Raw genomic sequence first — 18,925 nt, 5'->3', positions numbered from 1 at the left:
GTCAGTTTTAGCCAAAAAGTTAGAAGTTTAAAGGTCAAAAGTTTTATTAGAATATTGATGTCAGGAAGTTTTGCTCAGGAGGCCAGGAAATTATAAAGTTCAACAGAAAGTCAGAGGAAGGTAGAACAAAGTTTCAACTCAAGAAACAGAAATTTCGTTTGCAGAAATGGAACAAGAGAGAGTTTATTCTAGTGGCAGCAGTTATTTATTTATTTATTTACAGCATTTATATACCACTCCACATCTAAACAGATTCCGGAATGGTGAACAATAAAAGATAAGATGATAAAAAGATAAAAGAAATAAAACACCATATTATGAACTGTTATTTTTTTTAAAAGAGTACTGATAACAACCGTGGCTGGTCAGTCAAGGGATCCTTCCTGGAATAAAACTGTTTTCAGGAGCCCCAGGAAGCAACACATGGTGGCACCTGTCTGACCTCCATAAAAGGGGGCCACCATACTGAAGGCTCTTCTCCGGGTGGACTCCAGTGGGGCCATATGTCCATGCTGCTTTATAGCTGAGGCGGCATTGCCTATTGGTGAGGTCTAATTGAGAACCTTGGCTATGAGTTCTGTAGACTCAAGCCTAAAACTGTGAGTTCTGTGGCTGTGAGTTCTGTAGACCCAAGCCTAAAACTGTGAGTTCTGTGGCTGTGAGTTCTGTAGACCCAAGCCTAAAACTGTGAGTTCTGTGGCTGTGAGTTCTGTAGACTCAAGCCTAAAACTGTGAGTTCTGTGGCTGTGAGTTCTGTAGACCCAAGCCTAAAAGTTAATTAAAAAAGAAAAGAAACACAGGTGGGATTACCAACATGCTGTTCCATTGCAGGCAGATGGTTATTGAGGTGGGTGGCCTGTGTGTGCCAATACAATGGGCATTTGGCATGGTTTGGGAAAGAGCAGGAGTGGGAAGGCAGCACTGAGAAGCGGTGGGGGACAGAGCGATGCTGGATCACCTGTGTGCACCTGTACAATGGGCATTTGGCGTGGCTTGGGGAAGAGCGGGAGCGGGGAGGAGCAGGGGGAGATTGGAGCTGCTGCCTGGTTGCCTGGCTCGGCGAAATGGCTCATTGCTAATGGTGTGCACAGAGCAGGGGCAGGGAGGGGTTTGGGCATGCGAAAGACCAGTGGCTGAACTGTTTGGGAGAGAAGTGGAGGTGGAGGCAGCCCCATTGTAACCTGTGGAATTTGAGTTGTCTTGGGGAAGGGAACTGGGAGGGGGGGAAAGAAGGAGGGGGTGGCTGTGATTGTTGGCAGCCATTAAGAGCAACTTCCTGCAAAAGAGAAGAGGAAACACAAAATATCTTGAGTAAGATTAAAAAAAAAGAAGAAGCTTTAAAGAAAGCACCTGGAAAAGCAAGTATTATACGACAAATTAAAATGCTTCAACAACAATTATCAATGATAACAATTCAGGACATGGGGAAAAAATAAATTTTGTGAAGCAAAGAAATTTTGAATCAGCAAATAAACCAGGAAAATGGTTGGCTTATAAATTAAGAAAAGAAAAAGAAAAGAGAATAATAGTTAATATAAAAGAGAATGGAATGGAACTAACAGAGAACAAAAATATACAAAGAGCTTTCCACCAGTATTATTCAAATTTGTATAAAAGACATTTCAGTTGATTTAATGGACAAATATATTAAAAAACAAAAAATTACCAAGAATTTCCAAAAAACAATAAACAATGGGTGAAATGGTGGAAGCAATAAGAAAAACTAAGTTGGGGGAAAACACCAGGGCCAGATGGATTGCCAGGATTATACTATAAGAAATTTGAAGAGGAACTTTTACAACCTTTACAGAACACAATGAACGAGATTTTAAGTGGCAGAGAGATTCCTGATACTTGGAAGACAGCGTATATAATGTTTATACCGAAAGAGGGACAGGACCTGACTTTGACAAAGAATTATAGACCAATATCACTATTAAATAACGATTATAAATTATTTATGGAAATTTTGGCAGGAAGGCTTCAGAAAATGTTACGAGAATTCATACATGAGGATCAAAGTGGATTTCTACCCAAAAGGCAGATGAAAGACAATGTAAGAACAATTTTAAATGTGGTGGAATATTTGGAAAAACATCTGGGGGGAAAAGTGGCTTTGATCTTCTTAGACGCAGAGAAAGCATTCGATAATCTTAACTAGAACTTTTTATTAGAACTTTAGAAGAACTGGACCTTGGAGAAAATTTTATAAAATGAGTGAAATCCATCTATACCTCTCAAAAAGCGCAAATAATTATAAATGGAGATGTGTCTAAATCTTGTGAAATACAAAGAGGAACATTGTTCCACCACTATTATTTATTTTAGTATTGGAACTGCTGAATTGAGATATAAGACAAGAAGAACGAATCGGGGGAATAAAGATAAACATGAGATATATAAATTGAGGCCTTTGCAGACGATTTAGTGTTTACTTTGGAGGATCCTTTAAAGGGCATTGGAACTCTGATGAGTAAATTGAAAGAATTTGGGGCATTAACAGGTTTTAAAGTTAATAAACAAAAAACAAAGATGTTAACAAAGAATATGAATTCTCAAGAACAAGTAAAATTGATAGAAAAGGCAGGTTTCCAAATTGAAAAGAAGGTAAAATATTTGGGGATTGTATTAACAAATATGAATTGTATGTTATTTCAAAATAGTTATGTTAAGGTATGGAATGAGGTTAAAAGGGATTTGGAGCGATGGGAAAAGGTCGAATTGTCACTTTTGGGAAGAATTGCAACAATCAAAATGAATGTACTGCCAAGAATGTTATTTTTGTTTCAAACTATACCTGTTGTAACATCAGACCTACCATTTAAGCAGTGGCAGAAAGAGATAACTAAATTTATCTGACAAGCAAAAAAACCAAGAGTTAAAATTAAAATATTGCAGGATGCAAAAGAAAGAGGAGGACTGGTGTTGCCAGATCTCAAAGTATATTTCTCTGCCTGCTGTTTATTGTGGATGAAAGAGTGGGTGACATTAAAAAGCAGAAGAATGTTGGAACTTGAAGGACATGAATTGAGATTTGGTTGGCATGGTTACCTGTGGTATGATAAAGCAAAAGTTAACGTGGAATTTAATCATCACTATGTAAGACATGCTATCTTAAGAACATGGAATAAATACAAATTAAGGTTTTGCCAGAAAACACCGCTATGGGTATCGATGGAAGAGGCTCTTCATAGAAGGGATTTTACAAGTATGCACAAATGGTTAACATATAATGATGTATTAGAATTGTCACAAGGTGAATATAAGTTAAAAAGAAGGGGGAAATTGTTGAAAGAAGGTCATACATGTCAATGCTTTTCTTACACACAAATTATGGAAAGGTTCAAAATAGATAAGAAAAATCATGGGTTTGAACAAACAAAATCTGAATTTGAAATATTATTATGTACAAATGATGAACATGTTATTGCAAAGACGTATAAATTGTTAAGATATGAGACGGAAGATGAGCAAATAAAAGATTGTATTATAAAATGGGCACAATATTTTGGACATAACATCTTAATGGATGAGTGGGAAAATATGTGGGGAAAGGTTTTAAAATTTACATTATGTGCAAAACTTAAAGAGAAATTTTATAAGATAATATATAGATGGTATATGTCACCTGTTAAATTAGCTAAAATGTTTAAAGGTGCCTCAAGAAATTGTTGGAAATGTAAAAAAGAAGAAGGGCTTTTTTTATCATCTTTGGTGGACTTGGAAAAAAGCCAGGACATTTTGGACTCAAATACATACCTTAATTCAAAAAATATTAAAGACATACATAGAAATGAAAACGAAAGCTTTCTTACTTGGACTAATGGACAAGCAAATAAAAGAGAAGGGGAGAACTTTATTTTTGTATATGACATCAGCAGCAAGATTGCTATACACACAAAACTGGAAGAACGAAACAATACCAACAATGGACAAATGGATGTTGAAGATGTTGGAACTTGCAGAGATGGCAACACTTACAGCAATAATGAGAGAAAGGTCAACAACTATGTTTATGCTGGAATGGAAACTTCTGAAAGAGATAGAGAAAAATGATGTATTTGTTTATGGGTTTTAGTATTAAGATGGGGAAAGAGAGGAAAGGAGGAGGGATTAGAGAGAAATGAAGTACAATTTTGTTGTAAAACAAAATAAATCATAAGAACAGATAAATCATAAGAAAGAACTGAATTTGATTGACATGTAAATAGTAATTAAGAAATTAGTTGGCATTTTTGGCATGAAGAGGGCTAAAAATGTACTTTAACCTTACCCGTAAATGTTTTTATTGTAACTGTAGTTGTTTCATGTATACCTTTGTTTGCATGTATTATATGTGATGTCTGTGTTGGTGATGTTTTTTTAAAAAATTAAAGAAAAAAGAGCAGTGTCCTGCAGTGCATCAGGAGTAGGAAAGGGGAACGTGTTGTTTCTCCAGTGTGTACGCTCGGAGGAGGAGTGCTGTTTGGGCTGAGGGCTTGAAGATGCGTGTGGAGCCCCCTGATCGCTGCAACGACTGGTCATTCCTTCCCCCCATTCCCCCACAGCCCTGGTCTGACACCCCTGCTGTGGCATGCGCGGACTTGTCCAGAGCTATTGAGACCACACCATCCAGTGCTTGTTGGGGAGAGGGGGAGCAGGGCAGGGCAGGGCAGGGCAGGGCAGGGCATGGGTGCCTGTCAGGAGCCCATAATTTTGTCAGTGCTGTCAGGGCACGAGGGGGAGGTGGGCGCAATCTCTTGCTAGGCAGATTTCAGAATTGAGTTGTGTCTGCTGTAGCAGAGTGGCAGGCACAGTTTTGGCTGCGCTTGTCTGGGGAATCTGTAGCCAACCAAAATAGTCAAGTCAACAGTGTGAAATAGTCCACGGAGTCTGACAGATGACACGCTAACCAACGGTTATGTGAATAGGGGAAATAAGGTCTACATGTGCCACCAAAAAGAGTACAACACAGATGCTAGGCAAGCTTCTCTGGGAAGCTCATTCCGCAACCAGGTTGCCATAAAAGAAGCAGTCCTCTTAGTAACCACTCACCTCACTTCCTTTGGTGGGGGCTCTCCAAGAAGGAATGCTGAAAAGGGAGTGAAGAAGATGAAAGGGTTTAGAAACAAAAATGATGGCATAGGTTCAAATAATACACATAAAATCAACTGAATGGGATGTTTGCATTCAATTCAAATGTTCAGGATTTCATATTGATTTGTATTTGTGCTGAAATGACCATTATTTGAGGGTCTGGTGCTTTGCTTTAGCTCTTCTGACCCAGACATTCCAAACATATGAGCTACTTTGCAATATTCTAGTCAACACTCCAACAAGGTTGGATATGTAATCTGTAAAAAAGTGGCTTCCCAGGTTGAGCATGGGTATGTCATGAAGGAAAAAATATTTGGCTTCCCTTAACATAGACTCAAGGCTCTGTCTGTGGAACTAGTGAGATATCCAATTGATAGTTTAGGGAAAGTAGTTTGATTTGAATAAGAAATTATCCGACTTTAATATATGTTGCTGTGTAAAGTCCCACAGTAGTTGTCTATGAGCAGATTTTAAACAAGCATGCAATATTACATTCATGTTTTTCTTTTCTTGTATTGCTATATTTCTCTCAGGTGGCAGCTCCACAGAGAACGACTGTGCTTTTGAACAAGAGTATGCTATCCCAACACTCCCAGTCCCCGAAGGTATGCAGCACATTCGGATTATGGAAGGCATGTCCCGCTCTCTCCCATCCTCCCCATTACTAACACATCAGTCTATCAGTGTTCGGCTCCAGCCCATGAAGAAATTAACTGGTAAGGAACTTACACAAGTTTAGCAAGTTTGAAATGTTGAATACAGATCGTTTCCCTCATTTCACCCCCAAAATCTCCCCCCCAAACACAATTCTCAGTGATAATCCGTTTGTTTGACATTGTGTAAATTAAATGAGTTTGCTTTCAATTTTACTTGGTCTGTGTACAATATTAATTTTAGGAGTCTGTTGTGAACAAAGAAAGGAGAAAAAAATTAGAACGCAATACTGAGCAGCACAGGGAGAGACTGGACGTGGTGCGGCTAGCCTCCCTTCCCACTCACCAGTCACATGGACACTATTACCAGGAAGGGAGGGGAAGGGAAAGGAAGTAAATAAATCCTTGCCAATACCATGCAGAACCAGAATCTACTCCAGGATTTTCTGCCAGCCTAATTTAGTTGCTGTAACACAATCTCCTTCTCTGAGAATTCTTGTTTACCAAGATCAAAGACTTTCTTTCACCCTTGGACTGTGTTGATGGTGTGTTTGTTGAAATCCAGTTTAGCGTGTTGTATAAATCGAGGTTTATTTTTGGCTTACAGATCCTGGTTGTTTGGGAGCAACAGGTTATTATCCTTGGTTCAGACAGCATACTAAACAAATCATTCATGGAGCCAAGTGGTAATGAATGGGCTCAGTGCTGAAGGAGCACACAGCTCATTCATGATAAAACAGGATTCTCCAGAGCCCTGGCTTAACATTCTGTCTGAATGCGATCAGTGTGTCAGAATTCCCTTTGCCACTCTTCAAATGAGAGATGTTTCTCTTATTTCCAATATTTTTGCAATTAAAATTCAAGCTTTTACTAATATATTTTAATTAATTACAATTTATATTCAGGGTTAAATCCAACTTCATGCTGGAGGAACTCCACTAGCCTAACAAAACTTGCTCCTTCCCTCCTCCTCATTGCAATCCTCTGCACTGCCCCAAAATCTGCTCCAGACGGTAACTCAGCCCTCTAGAGTAAATTTTGAGGGCCTGTGAGGGGGAGGGGAATTGCAGTTCTATTAGCAGACTTACACTATTGGATCCTGCCCTCCGTGTTTAATAACGATATAGGTGTATTCTCTTTGGAGCTTTACAGTATTCTTGTATCTAACCAAGTTTTGGTTCCCGCCCTCAAATTTAAGTAATGTAAATACATACTTCTCACATTCTTGAGAATACCTGTTCTTCAAATGTTTGAAAAAACTCAGTTGCAAAGCAATGTGGTCCCCTTATCTTTAGTATGTTTCTGAGCTTTTTTATTTATTTATTATTATTTCTTTCATTTCAGTGCCGCCCAATGATCAAAGCTCTATAAAGATTAAAACCTTAAAAATATATTATAAAAACCAGTTACATACAAACATATAAACAGACAGTACATATATCTAAAACAATTTTAAACAATCAACAATAAGAAGAATCCAGGAACTGATTAAAACCTCATGATTTCTGAGAGAAAAGGAAGGTTTTAACCGAGCACTGAAAAGATACCAAAGTTGTTGCTGGATGGGCTGCATCAGGGAGATCATTCAATAATTGGGGGGCCACCTCTGAGAAGGCCTTTCCTTTGTTGCCATCTTCTGAGCTTCCCTTGGAAGAAGCACCTGGAAAACGGCCTTAGATGATGACCGTAGTGTATGGGTAGGTTCACACTGGGAGAAGAGCTCCATCAGGTATTGTTGATCTGTCTTATACATTTGCTAGGCACTTCCAAGATAAAAAATCTTTTTGTGTCTTAGGATGTAGATTTCTGTGTTAACAGCAGGTGAATCAACTGAGGTATCCCAGGCCCATCCTTTTCCTGGTTTCTTGGATGTGTTTCAGTTGGTACAGCCTGAGGACATTGACATGGTGTTTGAACTGGTTTGTGCAATCACTTCTGTATTAGATCCCTGCCCTTCTTGGCTTATAAAAACTGGCAGGGAGGTAATCGATGCCTCCTTTTGAGAGAGAGTGGTTCCAAACTGGCCGAAAGAGATGGTGTTGAGACCACTTCTGAAGAAAATCTTATCAACTTTAGGCTGGTGGAAAATGTTCCTTTCCTGGGTAGGATGGGGAATATGCTGCTCATGGACTACATGCAGTCCGCTGCCACACTCCATGAGACCCCCCAAACCCTTGGGAGCTCCACCCATTTTCCTTGCAGCCCAAGGAAGATTGTTGTTCCAGCTGTGCTATTAGCAGCACTGGGGCAATAGCCCCAGTTGGGTTTGTTGTGGGGTGGAAGAGGCTTTAATCTCCCGGCCCAGAGATCTCGATCTGTATTTTCACTGTTATTAGCAGCCAGAAAACAGCCATTTTGTAGCAGACTACTGGCAAGACTACTTGCTCCCTCCCACTAAAGTTTGTGTGGAAACAGTGATTCCAATTTAACCTCCCTCCCCGTAGAGATCACAACATGGCCAAAATTATTGTTTTGCCACCACTAATAATGGCAGAAAAATAGTGATTTTGAGGGGATCATTGCAGGGTGGGAGAGGCTTTGATCCAGATGATCCCATCTGAGTGTGCAGGGAGAAGTTTAAACCTCCCCATCCTGCCTGCTGAGTGCTGCAAGTCTAACACTTCTTTCCCATCTTTTGGGATGTAGACCTTCCCAGAAGTAAATTTCAGCATTATTCATCACAAAGAATTCACCCTAATTAGTTGCATAACTCAAGGACTAAGCCAGGTTTTGATCTTGGATGAGCAAATCAAACCTGGTTGGACAAGGCAAGTGGTATGTTCAATCATATCCTCCACATTTCTTTACTGCAGCAGCACAGACTCAGTAGGGAGGTGGAATTGCTGTGGTCTTTTTTGATTCCATGTTTGGCACCCAGGAATCTGTCTGGCAATCCCCACAGTTTGAATGTATGTAGTTTGTGTTGGTCTCATAGAGCTGCCACTTATTTCTGCTAGCTAATACACAAATGGAATTTATTAAGACAAATGTAACTGATTTTGTTTACAAATGTATGAACGTTTTAAAATGTCTGATTCTGTTTTTAACTTATTTTCTGAGGTTTTATTAATGGCAATTAATAAATTGCCTCCCTAGGCAACCTCCCTAGGTAGCTGATTCCATAGAGCAGTGCGACAATGGAATCAGCTACCTAGGGAGGTTGTGGGCTCTCCCACACTAGAGGCATTCAAGAGGCAGCTGGACAACCATCTGTCAGGGATGCTTTAGGGTGGATTCCTGCATTGAGCAGGGGGTTGGACTCGATGGCCTTGTAGGCCCCTTCCAACTCTGCTATTCTATGATTCTATGATTCTAATGGTTAAACTATAATAATAGAACAGCAACTGTGTTGTGTTCTTCTTCCCAACAGTCTCTCTGATGGAGCTGTTGGTGGTGTTGAAATTCCCCAGACTAGTTGTTTTGGAAGGTTATTTATTATTCATGCCAAGACCTCATTGTCTGGTGCAGTTTAGGATTTCTTGGTACTTGTGACAACCATGGGTCTGTCCTAGGTTCTGTCCAGTTCTTCACGTGTGGTTGGTTATGCCCTGGTATTCTTAATTCCCGTGGGAGGATCACTTCCTGATAGGGTTTAGAAGATTTTGCAGGGTTGAATGATCTATTAGAATGTCCCTTCATTGGAGACTAATGGCTCCAGATGGTTTCCTGATGTTCTTTGTCGTGGTCTCTGTGCATCACACATATGGGCTCTGTGCCTGTGCAGGGCCTTGTCTTGGAAACGTCTATAGCTGAGGTGTTTTCGGTGGGAAACCCTTCCCCATGCCAACTGTGCATGTCCTAACGGGATTCCCGCCTAATTGTATTGTATTGTATTATTGCATTTATATCCCGCCTTTTTCACCCCAAGTAACCTCCAAGTACATAATCCTCCTCCTCCTCTCCATTTTATCCTCACAACAACAACCCTGTGAGGTGGGTTGTGCTGAGAGTCTGTGACTGGCCCAAAGTCACCCAGTGGGTTTCTATGGCCAAGTGGGGTCTAGAACCTGGATCTCCCGATTCCCAGTCTGACACTTTAGCCACTACACCACACTGGCTCCCCCAGTTCTCTTTTGACCATTATTGTGGCAACTGCGTTGAGAATTTCTCCTGTTGGTTATTGCTAAACTCAACCTGTGGGACATTTTTATTCTATCTTTTATATCCTCTTATAGTAAATTCTGTTAACTTTATTTTCTTTTTTTCTTCTTTTTTTCGCGATCTCCGATCACCTGAGAGGCTGCATGGCCCTCCGAAGTCTGTTCCAAAAGTCTTCAAAGTGTGGGAGCAAATTGCCAAGCTCAGACAGCCATTCCCTTTGCCTTCTCTGTTCAGGCAAAGGCCACGTAGTGGTGTCTTGCAATTCTGCCAATCTTCTTCCAAACAAACCAGGAGATCCTGCTTGAATAGGCTAAAAGCTGTCCTGTGGAGTATTTATTTATTTATTTATTTATTTATTACATTTCTATACCGCCCAACAGCCGAAGCTCTCTGGGCGGTTCACAAAAAGTAGAGCTCTTCAGGCGGGCAATCAACCGCAAGTTCCATCAGCTCCTGCCGAGACTCTTATGGCAGACTCCCCTCCATAGGGATTGTCATTGGAGGTGTCATGTCTAACCCTGCTGCCCCTATTTTGGGAGAAGATGTTTCAGGTAATCAATCAGAATCAGATTAAGAACTAGAAGACGCAGCGCCAGACACCAGCCAGCCTGTACCAGTGGGGGAGGAAGCTCTCACAGGCGATTTCCCAGCTGGGAGTCAGCCCTCTCCAGAGCTTATCTCCTCAAGGCCAAATCCTACACACTCAGTGGGAAGTGAGCTTCTTTCCGGAGGAGAGCATCCTGACAAGCTAGCTGATGCTAGGGTCCCCAAGAAGCTGAAACGCACAGCATGGAAGGAAGGCCTGAGAAAGTCGGTTTGATTACGTCAGAACCTGCCTCCGCACCAGGCGCTCTGAAGTTACGGGGCATTTGAAAAGTGGCTTCCAATTTTATTTATTTTATTTATTACATTTATTACATTTCTATACCGCCCAATAGCCAGAGCTCTCTGGGCGGTTAACAATTCTATTCTTCTTGAATGGACAATTGTCTTGCTTAATTTGCATAGTTTTGCCTAGGGGGATGTTTCCAAGAGGTTAAACTCTATTCAGGTAGAAGAGACATGTGTTGCTTAATAAAAGCTTTGTAGATTACTTAGCAAGCCTCCCATCGAAAGCAGGAGTTTTCTGAGAAACATGACAGGAGGCTGTTAGACCTTATGAACATCCACCCACACCAGGCAGATTAATTACGCAGTCTCTTGCTAAAAAGTTATCTAAGAGGGCAACAATGATCCCCGTGGCCAGTACCATAGACTTCTAGGGATCGACCAGAGGAGCCCTCAATACCAACATGAGCCCTCCTGCCAATACCACTGCTACAATCACTGATACCAACTGCATGCCCAGCTCCAATGTTGGATATCAGTTAGCCTACATCAACATCAGAAGGAGAGAGTCAGGACATGCCACAGGTCGACAATACGAAAGAGATCTCATTCCCCACTAGATTGAGACAGAAGATCCGACTGGTTCTTCTTTGTGGTCTCTATGCATCACACATATGGGCTCTGCGCCTGCGCGGAGACCGGAACCTTAACCTTTACTAGCTTGGTAAAACGTTTTAGGCGGGAACCCCTCCCCCACGCCACTGCGCATGTATCCGGGGTTCCCGCCTTTACCTCAGTTCTTCATCGTCCGCCATTGTGCTAAGACTGAAGAAACCGACCCTCTAGCGTTTTCTCTCACCTTTGAATTCTGATTCGCCAAAAGATCTTGTAGATAGTTTTTCTTCTCTTATTTCCAAGTTATTCAACCCTATAAAAAAATAAGAAGAAAAAAAAGAAAAAAATTATTATAGCTTTTCCCCCCTCAAACAGTGATCTTATGGTCGCGGGCGCCTCCCAGGCGCATGGCCGTTAAAGCACCATTTAGAAAGTGCGTCAGATGTGGATCCAAACTCCCACCAACCGACGGCCACTCTCTATGTGTAATTTGCCTTGGTGAAGCGCACAAGGTGGAAACGTGTCATCATTGTATGGCCTTCACAAAGCAAACAAGAAAGAACAGAGCCGATAGACTAAGATCTATTCTCTGGGAGAAAGCCCTCAGGGCCACAGATCCAACACAACAAAAGCGGATGGAAAAACACACTACAAAGACTATCCACGATGATCAGAGCTCCAAAATACGCTCGTTCGTCATATCGGATACTACAATGGCGGAAAATAGGGCTCTGATACCCCTTACGCCAAGTTGATCTTTGGCCACATCCGCGGCTAAGAAGATTTCAAAGAAAGCCCGGACGCCAAAGTCTGCAGAAATGCAGAAGAAGAAGAAGAAAAAGAGGAAGGAGTCTGAAAAACCCTCCTCTCCACGCGGCGCGGCGAGACCACCCTCGACGCTGTCCGCTTCAAGGCCGAGCCACCACTCGGTATCGACTACGGTACCGACGGTCACGGAAATTACCGTACCGAGCCACCCTTCCGATAACACCAAGCTCAATATCGGAAGGGGAAATCCGTGATTCTGCATCGGCAGCTTCTGTGCATGGTGTTGTGACCCACCAGGACGCAGAAAATCAAGTTGAGGTAGAACAACATAGGCCTCAATCTCCAAGGCTTGACCCGCAGAGACAGATCACACTCACCTAGATCTGACTGGGAGAGGGCTTCCCAATATTCTGACTCCTATAGACAACAGGACTTCTACGATTGGGAATACTACCGCCCTCGTACAGCTCGTATTCCTTACAGCTATCCCCTCTTCTAGTCCTTCCCCCAACCAGATGGTTCCTGGCGGCCTTATCAGCTTGCTCTCGGGTCTGATGCTGCTGCTGCTGAATGCCAGGGCAGTCCAAAACAAAATCTCTCTCATCCATGATCTGATTGTGGATGAGGGGGCTGACCTGGTATGTATCACTGAGACCTGGGTGGGTGAACTGGGAGGGGTTGCTCTCACCCAGCTCTGCCCTCCTGGGTACTCGGTGCAGCACCAGCACAGACTCGAGGGCCGGGGAGGGGGGTTTGCCATGGTCTATAGAAATACAATCTCCCTCTCTAGGCTTCCTGTTCAGTCGAGTACTGATCTTGAGTGTCTGTACTGTGTGTTGGGTACTCAAGACAGATTAGGGATTCTGCTGGTGTACCATCCACCCTGCTGCCCAACAGTCTCCCTGCCTGAGCTGACGGAGGTTGTCTCGGACCTGGTGTTGAGGACCCCCAGGATGGTGGTTCTGGGGGATCTCAACTTCCATGCCGAGGCCGCTGTATCCGGAGCGGCTCAGGACTTCATGGCTGCCATGACAACCATGGGGCTGTCTCAACATGTTACTGGCCCAACGCATGTAAAAGGACACACGCTTGATCTGGTTTTCTCGACTGGACAGGAGGATGGTGATCTGAAAGTGGGGGAATTAACATCTACCCCCTTGTCATGGTCGGATCACTTCCTATTGAGGTTTAGACTCTCGGCGGCCTTTTCCCTCTGCAACGGTGGGGGGCGTATTAAAATGGTCCGCCCCCGGAGGCTAATGGACTCCGATGGATTCCAGAGGACTCTGGGGGATTTTCCTGCTGATATGGCCAGTGCTCCTGTTGAAGCCCAGGTCGCTCTGTGGAATGCAGAGATGACTCGGGCGGTTGACACGATCGCACCCAAGCGTCCTCTCCCTCTGAGCAGAGCCCGGTCATACACCTGAGCTGAGGGCAATGAAGCAAGAGGGGAGACAGCTAGAATGCAGGTGGAGAAAAACTCGTGCTGGGTCTGATCAAACACGGGTTAGAGCTCACTATCGAGCCTACTCTGTGGCGGTGAGGGTGGCAAAGAGACAGTTCTTTTCCACCAGCATTGCATCTTCTCAGTGTCGTCCAGCAGAGCTTTTCCGAGTGGTTCGCGGCCTGTTACACTCTGGGCCAGGGCGTGAGATAGTTGAACCCTCGGTAGCACGCTGCGATGAGTTTGCACGGCACTTTGAAGATAAAGTCACTCAGATTCGTCATGAATTGGACACCACACTTAATGCAGCTCCACTAGTAGAGGCGTTCAGAGCACCGTCCGGCTCAGTTTTATTAGATGAGTTTCAGTTATTGAGGCCCGAGGATGTGGACAAGGTGCTTGGCCAAGTCCGGTCGACCACCTGTGTGCTTGACCCTTGCCCTTCGTGGCTCATTACATCAAGTAAGGAGGGGATCGCCGGCTGGGTCCAGGAGGTTGTGAATGCCTCCTTGAGAGAGGGAGTGGTGCCGGCCTCTTTAAAAGAGGCGGTAATTAGACCACTCCTGAAGAAGCCTAATCTGGACCCGGAGGATGTTAACAACTACAGGCCGGTGGATAATATCCCTTTCCTGGGCAAGGTGCTTGAGCGGGTGGCAGGACAACTCCAGGCACTCTTGAATGAAACGGATTATCTAGATCCATTTCAATCGGGTTTCAGGCCTGGTTTTGGAACGGAAACTGCCTTGGTCGCCCTGTGGGATGACCTCTGTCGGGAGAGAGACAGGGTGTGTGCGACCCTGTTGATTCTCCTGGACCTCTCAGCGGCCTTCGATACCATCGACCATGGTATCCTTCTGGATAGGTTGTCTGAGCTGGGAGTTGGAGGTACTGCGTTGCAGTGGTTCCGCTCCTACTTGGATGGCCGATTCCAGAAGGTGGTGCTGGGGGATTATTGCTCTGTGCCGTGGCTCCTAAGCCATGGGGTTCCACAGGGCTCTATCTTATCCCCTATGCTGTTTAACATATACATGAAGCTGCTGGGGGAGGTTATCCGGAGATGTGGACTGAGGTGTCATCAATATGCGGATGATACCCAGCTCTACCTTTCCTTTTCATCAAACCCAGGTGAGGCAGTGACTGTTCTGAACCAGTGCCTGGGCACGGTAGCAATTGCTACAATTGCTATTGTGTTATCAGTGTCTCTATTGAGAAGGGTTGGAAACTAGCATTTTGTGTTTGATGGAAAAATAAGCCAGCCCTACATGGTGTTTGGATTTTTAATGTTTTATATTTATTTATCTCATAATATTCCATTTATACACTCCTTTGCAGCCAAGTTTGGTTTGTAACATTCAGACAAATATACAATATAATTAGGGTTATATTGATGCGTGGGGTAGGCATTCTGCCCCCTGCCAATTGGTTATACAGTCAGGTTCAAGACTCTTAATTCCAGAATTAAGGGGCAGAAGAAACTGCAAATGAGTTTAGGGACTGGCTAATGGTAAAAGGTGCCAATACAAAGAAGCAGCTCTTCTGATAATAGAGAGACTTTATAAGCCAGGGGGTTAGTTAGAAGGTTGCTTTGGAAGGTTGAGTCAAGATGTTATAACTGAAGACAGCTAGGTACAGTACTTTCTGTTGTTCACAGGAAAGATGAACCCATAATGCCATCTTGAATAAAAGGACCACAGTGTGTTTTAGCTGCCTGCATCAAACCTGGAATGCAGCCATTTTCTTTGTCAAGCAACTCAGAGTCCTCAGAGAATTGATGGGGGTGGAAATAGAGGGTGGCATAAAACACAAAAATAGTCTACTGTGGGCGGGGTAATGCTAGATGAACATGTGAGGTGTGTGGTTTTATAAAGGAGCTGTGAAGAAGGCTGCATCATGGCAAAAGGGTACAGGAATAAACCTGTAATTCTTAGCTGCTTATCTTCACCTTTATGGTGCAAGAAACACTTCTGCCTCCTCTTTATAAAGAAAAATCAAGATTTTTTTTTTTTTTTTTTTTAAGAGGAACATAAAATGGTTTGGAAGAATACAACTGATGAAAAACTGGTGAACAGTGTTGGGGAAATGACACTACTAGTTTATTAATACTGATTGCTTTATAAACGAAAACAGCAATATCTTAGACTTAGCTTTGCATAGACATTTTCTGTGTAAGGGAAAATATTAGAGATAACAGAGAAGTCTTCAGATTAAATGTGAGCGGGTTGTGCTGAGTGACCAGTTTAAAACAAATACCATTTTTAAACATGAGATTTAATGTGCTGTATCTTTGACATGTTTTCTTCACTTTGGCAAATAGTAGCTGTGGGGAAGAAACTTAGAGTAGGAAAACAGCATGAAGGAACGGTTAAACTTCCTCCCAAAGGTTGTGATGCCATTCTGATTTGTGGTTTCCAGTTACTGCTTTTAACTAACTTAGGGTGCATTCCTGTGCATGTTTACATAGAAAAAGTCCTACAACTCCCGTATTTATTATTTATTTATTTATTTATTTAAGCATTTTTATGCTGCCATTCAGCCAAAATAGGCTCTCATGGCGGCTTACAAAAGTATTTCTTGACAGTCCCTGCCCACAGGCTTACAATCTAAAAGACATTCTGGCTGGGGAATGCTGAGAGTTGTGGGACTTTTTCTGTCTAAACATGCACAGGATTGCACCCTTAAAAACTAAGCACTACATGTACACGCACACACATGAGATTTAATCATAGAACTACTGTTTTGCAAAGTTTATTCCTATGTCTGGGAATGTTTGTCAGCTGTTTTTCTAGCATCTGTTTTTTTTTTAAATACAACAACAACAAAAACAACAAAAAACAGTTGATACATTAATATAAAATTGCCTTAATATCGTATATTCATACTTAAGCTATTAAACATATTCGTACTCAACATAACAGTGCTCCCCCCACCTCGGGATCTCATTCCTGTTTCCAAAAACTCATAGATTCATCTGTTGGTGGTTTCCCACTTCCCTTAGAAAACACAAACTCTAGGAACTTTTTCCATATACCCTCAAAATCATTCGTTTTTACTATACCTCTTTTCATTTTAATATTACATGTCAATTTATCATTTATAGCAATGTCCCACACTTCTTTATACCATTCTTCAATACAATAGTCTCATTGAGTCTTCCAGTTCCTAGCTACAATCAGCCTCGCAGCCGTCAGCAGGTTCGTTATCAGTTCTTTAGTTTCTTTATTACATTTAAGTTCTTCTTGCAGTGAGAGTAATGCAATCCTTGTTGTGTCCTCTATTTTAAATCCCACAATCTGCTCAATTTCAAAGAACACCATCTTCCACAACTTTTGTACATGTTTACAATCCCACCACATATGTAAATACGTTCCTTTTTCACCACAACCCCTCCAACAATCTGCTGAAAGCTGATTATTAATCTTATTTAATCTAACCGGAGTTAAATACCACCTCCATACAAGTTTATAGTAATTCTCCTTTATTCTTACTGATATATTTCTCAACACTCTCTGTCTCTATAGTCCTTCCCACCTCTGCTGTCCTATCTGTATCTTCAAATCAGTCTCCCAACCCACTTTCCCGACACTATCCAACACTCCTTTCTCAGCTAATATAATATATAGTTGACTCATTAACCCTTTTGTCCCTATATTTTGTCCCTTATCAATTTCTTTTTTTTCAATTAATTCCTCAAATTTCGTCCTCTCTCCACACTCTGCATTTTCTCTTACCCAGTTTTTAGTCCATTGTTTCAATTGCCCATAGTTTAACCACGTTAATTTCAAATCTTTTAAAACTTCCTCCAACCTCTTTCTTGTATTCATCCCCCTTAACCATTCTCTTAATTTCATTTTATTTTTTTCTATTAAAACTTTGCTTAATCTATTCTTTAAGTCTTCAGGAAAATTCTTTAGCATTATCACCGGAGTTAGGGAGGAATTACTTGAAAGCAGTTCCTTTTTATATTTGTTCCAAAGTTCCCAATGGAACTTCAAAAACTGATTATCTAAATCGTTAAGCCATTTACCCTTCCCTTTTTCCTTAAAAAATACATTCTGCAATTTTAAATCTATATTAACTGATATATTTTCCTCCATCCATTCTAAATCCCCTACCCCTAAAATTGCTTCAGCAATGTGTCTTAACCTATTTGGTATATAATAGTACTTAAGGTTTGGGAGACCCAATCCTCCCTTCCTTTGGCTTAAATACCATTTACTTTTATTAATCCTTGATTTCTTCTCAGCATTACAGTAATTATTTATAAGATTCTGCCAACTTTTTAACTCTAAATCTGAAATTCTTATTGGTAACATCCTAAAGAAAAAATTAATCTTAGGTAAAATTTTCATCTTTATTAAAGCTATTCTTCCAAACCAAGAAAGGTTCAGTTTCTTATACTTCTTTAACTTTTCTACTATTTCTTTTTTCAATCCATTTAAATTCTCACTTTCCAAATCTTCTAGATTTTTAGTGGGGATCTTAATACCCAAATATTTAATTTTTCCTTTACTTTTCAAAACTGAAGCCTTCCCTTCCCATTCCTTTTCTTCCTTTTTGGTATAATTAAATAACATCAGTTCCGATTTTGCCCAATTTATTCTTAACCCCGTAACTTCTTCAAATTCTTTCAACTGCTGTTTAATTCTTTCCATTTTACCTATAGGATCTCTAAAAGTTATCAGTGTATCATCTGCAAACATATTCAACTTTATTTTGTTACTGCTACCTATCCCCTCTATCTCCCCATCTTCTCTTATTGTGTTTGCCAACAATTCCATCACCAATACAAACAGGACTGGCGAGAGTGGGCATCCTTGTCTTGTCCCTATGGCTAGTCGTATCTTATCCGTTCTTCCATCATTTACTACCACTACGGCTGTGTTTTTGGAATATAACTGCTCTATTATTGCTCTAAATTTGTTACCAAATCCCATTTTATTTAAAACCAACTTTAAAGTTTGCCAACTCACACAATCGAAAGCCTTAAAAATATCTAACGCTAAAATACCCACCTTATTCTTTGACTTATTTATCCCCTGTATTACATTCAAAACTCTACCTATTAATGTGTGCATCTGTCTTCCTGCTATAAAACCACATTGGTCTTCCCCTACATATTTAGCTATAAATTTATTTAGCCTTTTAGCCAAAATAGTTGAAAAAGTTTTAGCATCTTGATTTATTAACGAAATTGGTCTATATGAATCAGGGAGAGTCAAGTCCTTATCCGGTTTCGGAATTAAAATTATTATAGAATGCTCCCATGACTCTGGAATCTGCTCCCCTTCCATTATTGCATTATATAATTTCAACAACTTTGGCACTATTAATATTTTAAATTTTTTATAAAACTCTGGTCCTAGACCATCTACCCCCGGTGATTTCCCTACTTTAAGCTGGTCTATGACCTCCTCTATTTCACTTTGCGGTACATTTTTAT

General features: G+C 41.5%; 1 protein-coding gene across 5 annotated transcripts in view; it reads left to right on the top strand.

Moving 5' to 3' along the window:
• TANC2 (tetratricopeptide repeat, ankyrin repeat and coiled-coil containing 2) overlaps positions 1 to 18,925 on the top strand; it is a 301,255-nt gene that overhangs the window by 129,939 nt on the left and 152,391 nt on the right. For 3 of the 5 annotated variants that reach the window (XM_063132053.1, XM_063132078.1, XM_063132044.1), the window contains one exon: positions 5,610 to 5,792. In XM_063132053.1, the coding sequence (XP_062988123.1) occupies positions 5,610 to 5,792 (183 nt within the window). The remainder of the gene's footprint in view (positions 1 to 5,609; positions 5,793 to 18,925) is intronic. The other 2 variants (XM_063132070.1, XM_063132062.1) reach the window with 1 other exon arrangement.

This window comes from Elgaria multicarinata, chromosome 1, assembly GCF_023053635.1.
Source record: "Elgaria multicarinata webbii isolate HBS135686 ecotype San Diego chromosome 1, rElgMul1.1.pri, whole genome shotgun sequence".
Classification (NCBI taxonomy): Eukaryota; Metazoa; Chordata; class Lepidosauria; order Squamata; family Anguidae; genus Elgaria; species Elgaria multicarinata.
This window is presented reverse-complemented; position numbering and strand designations above follow the sequence as displayed.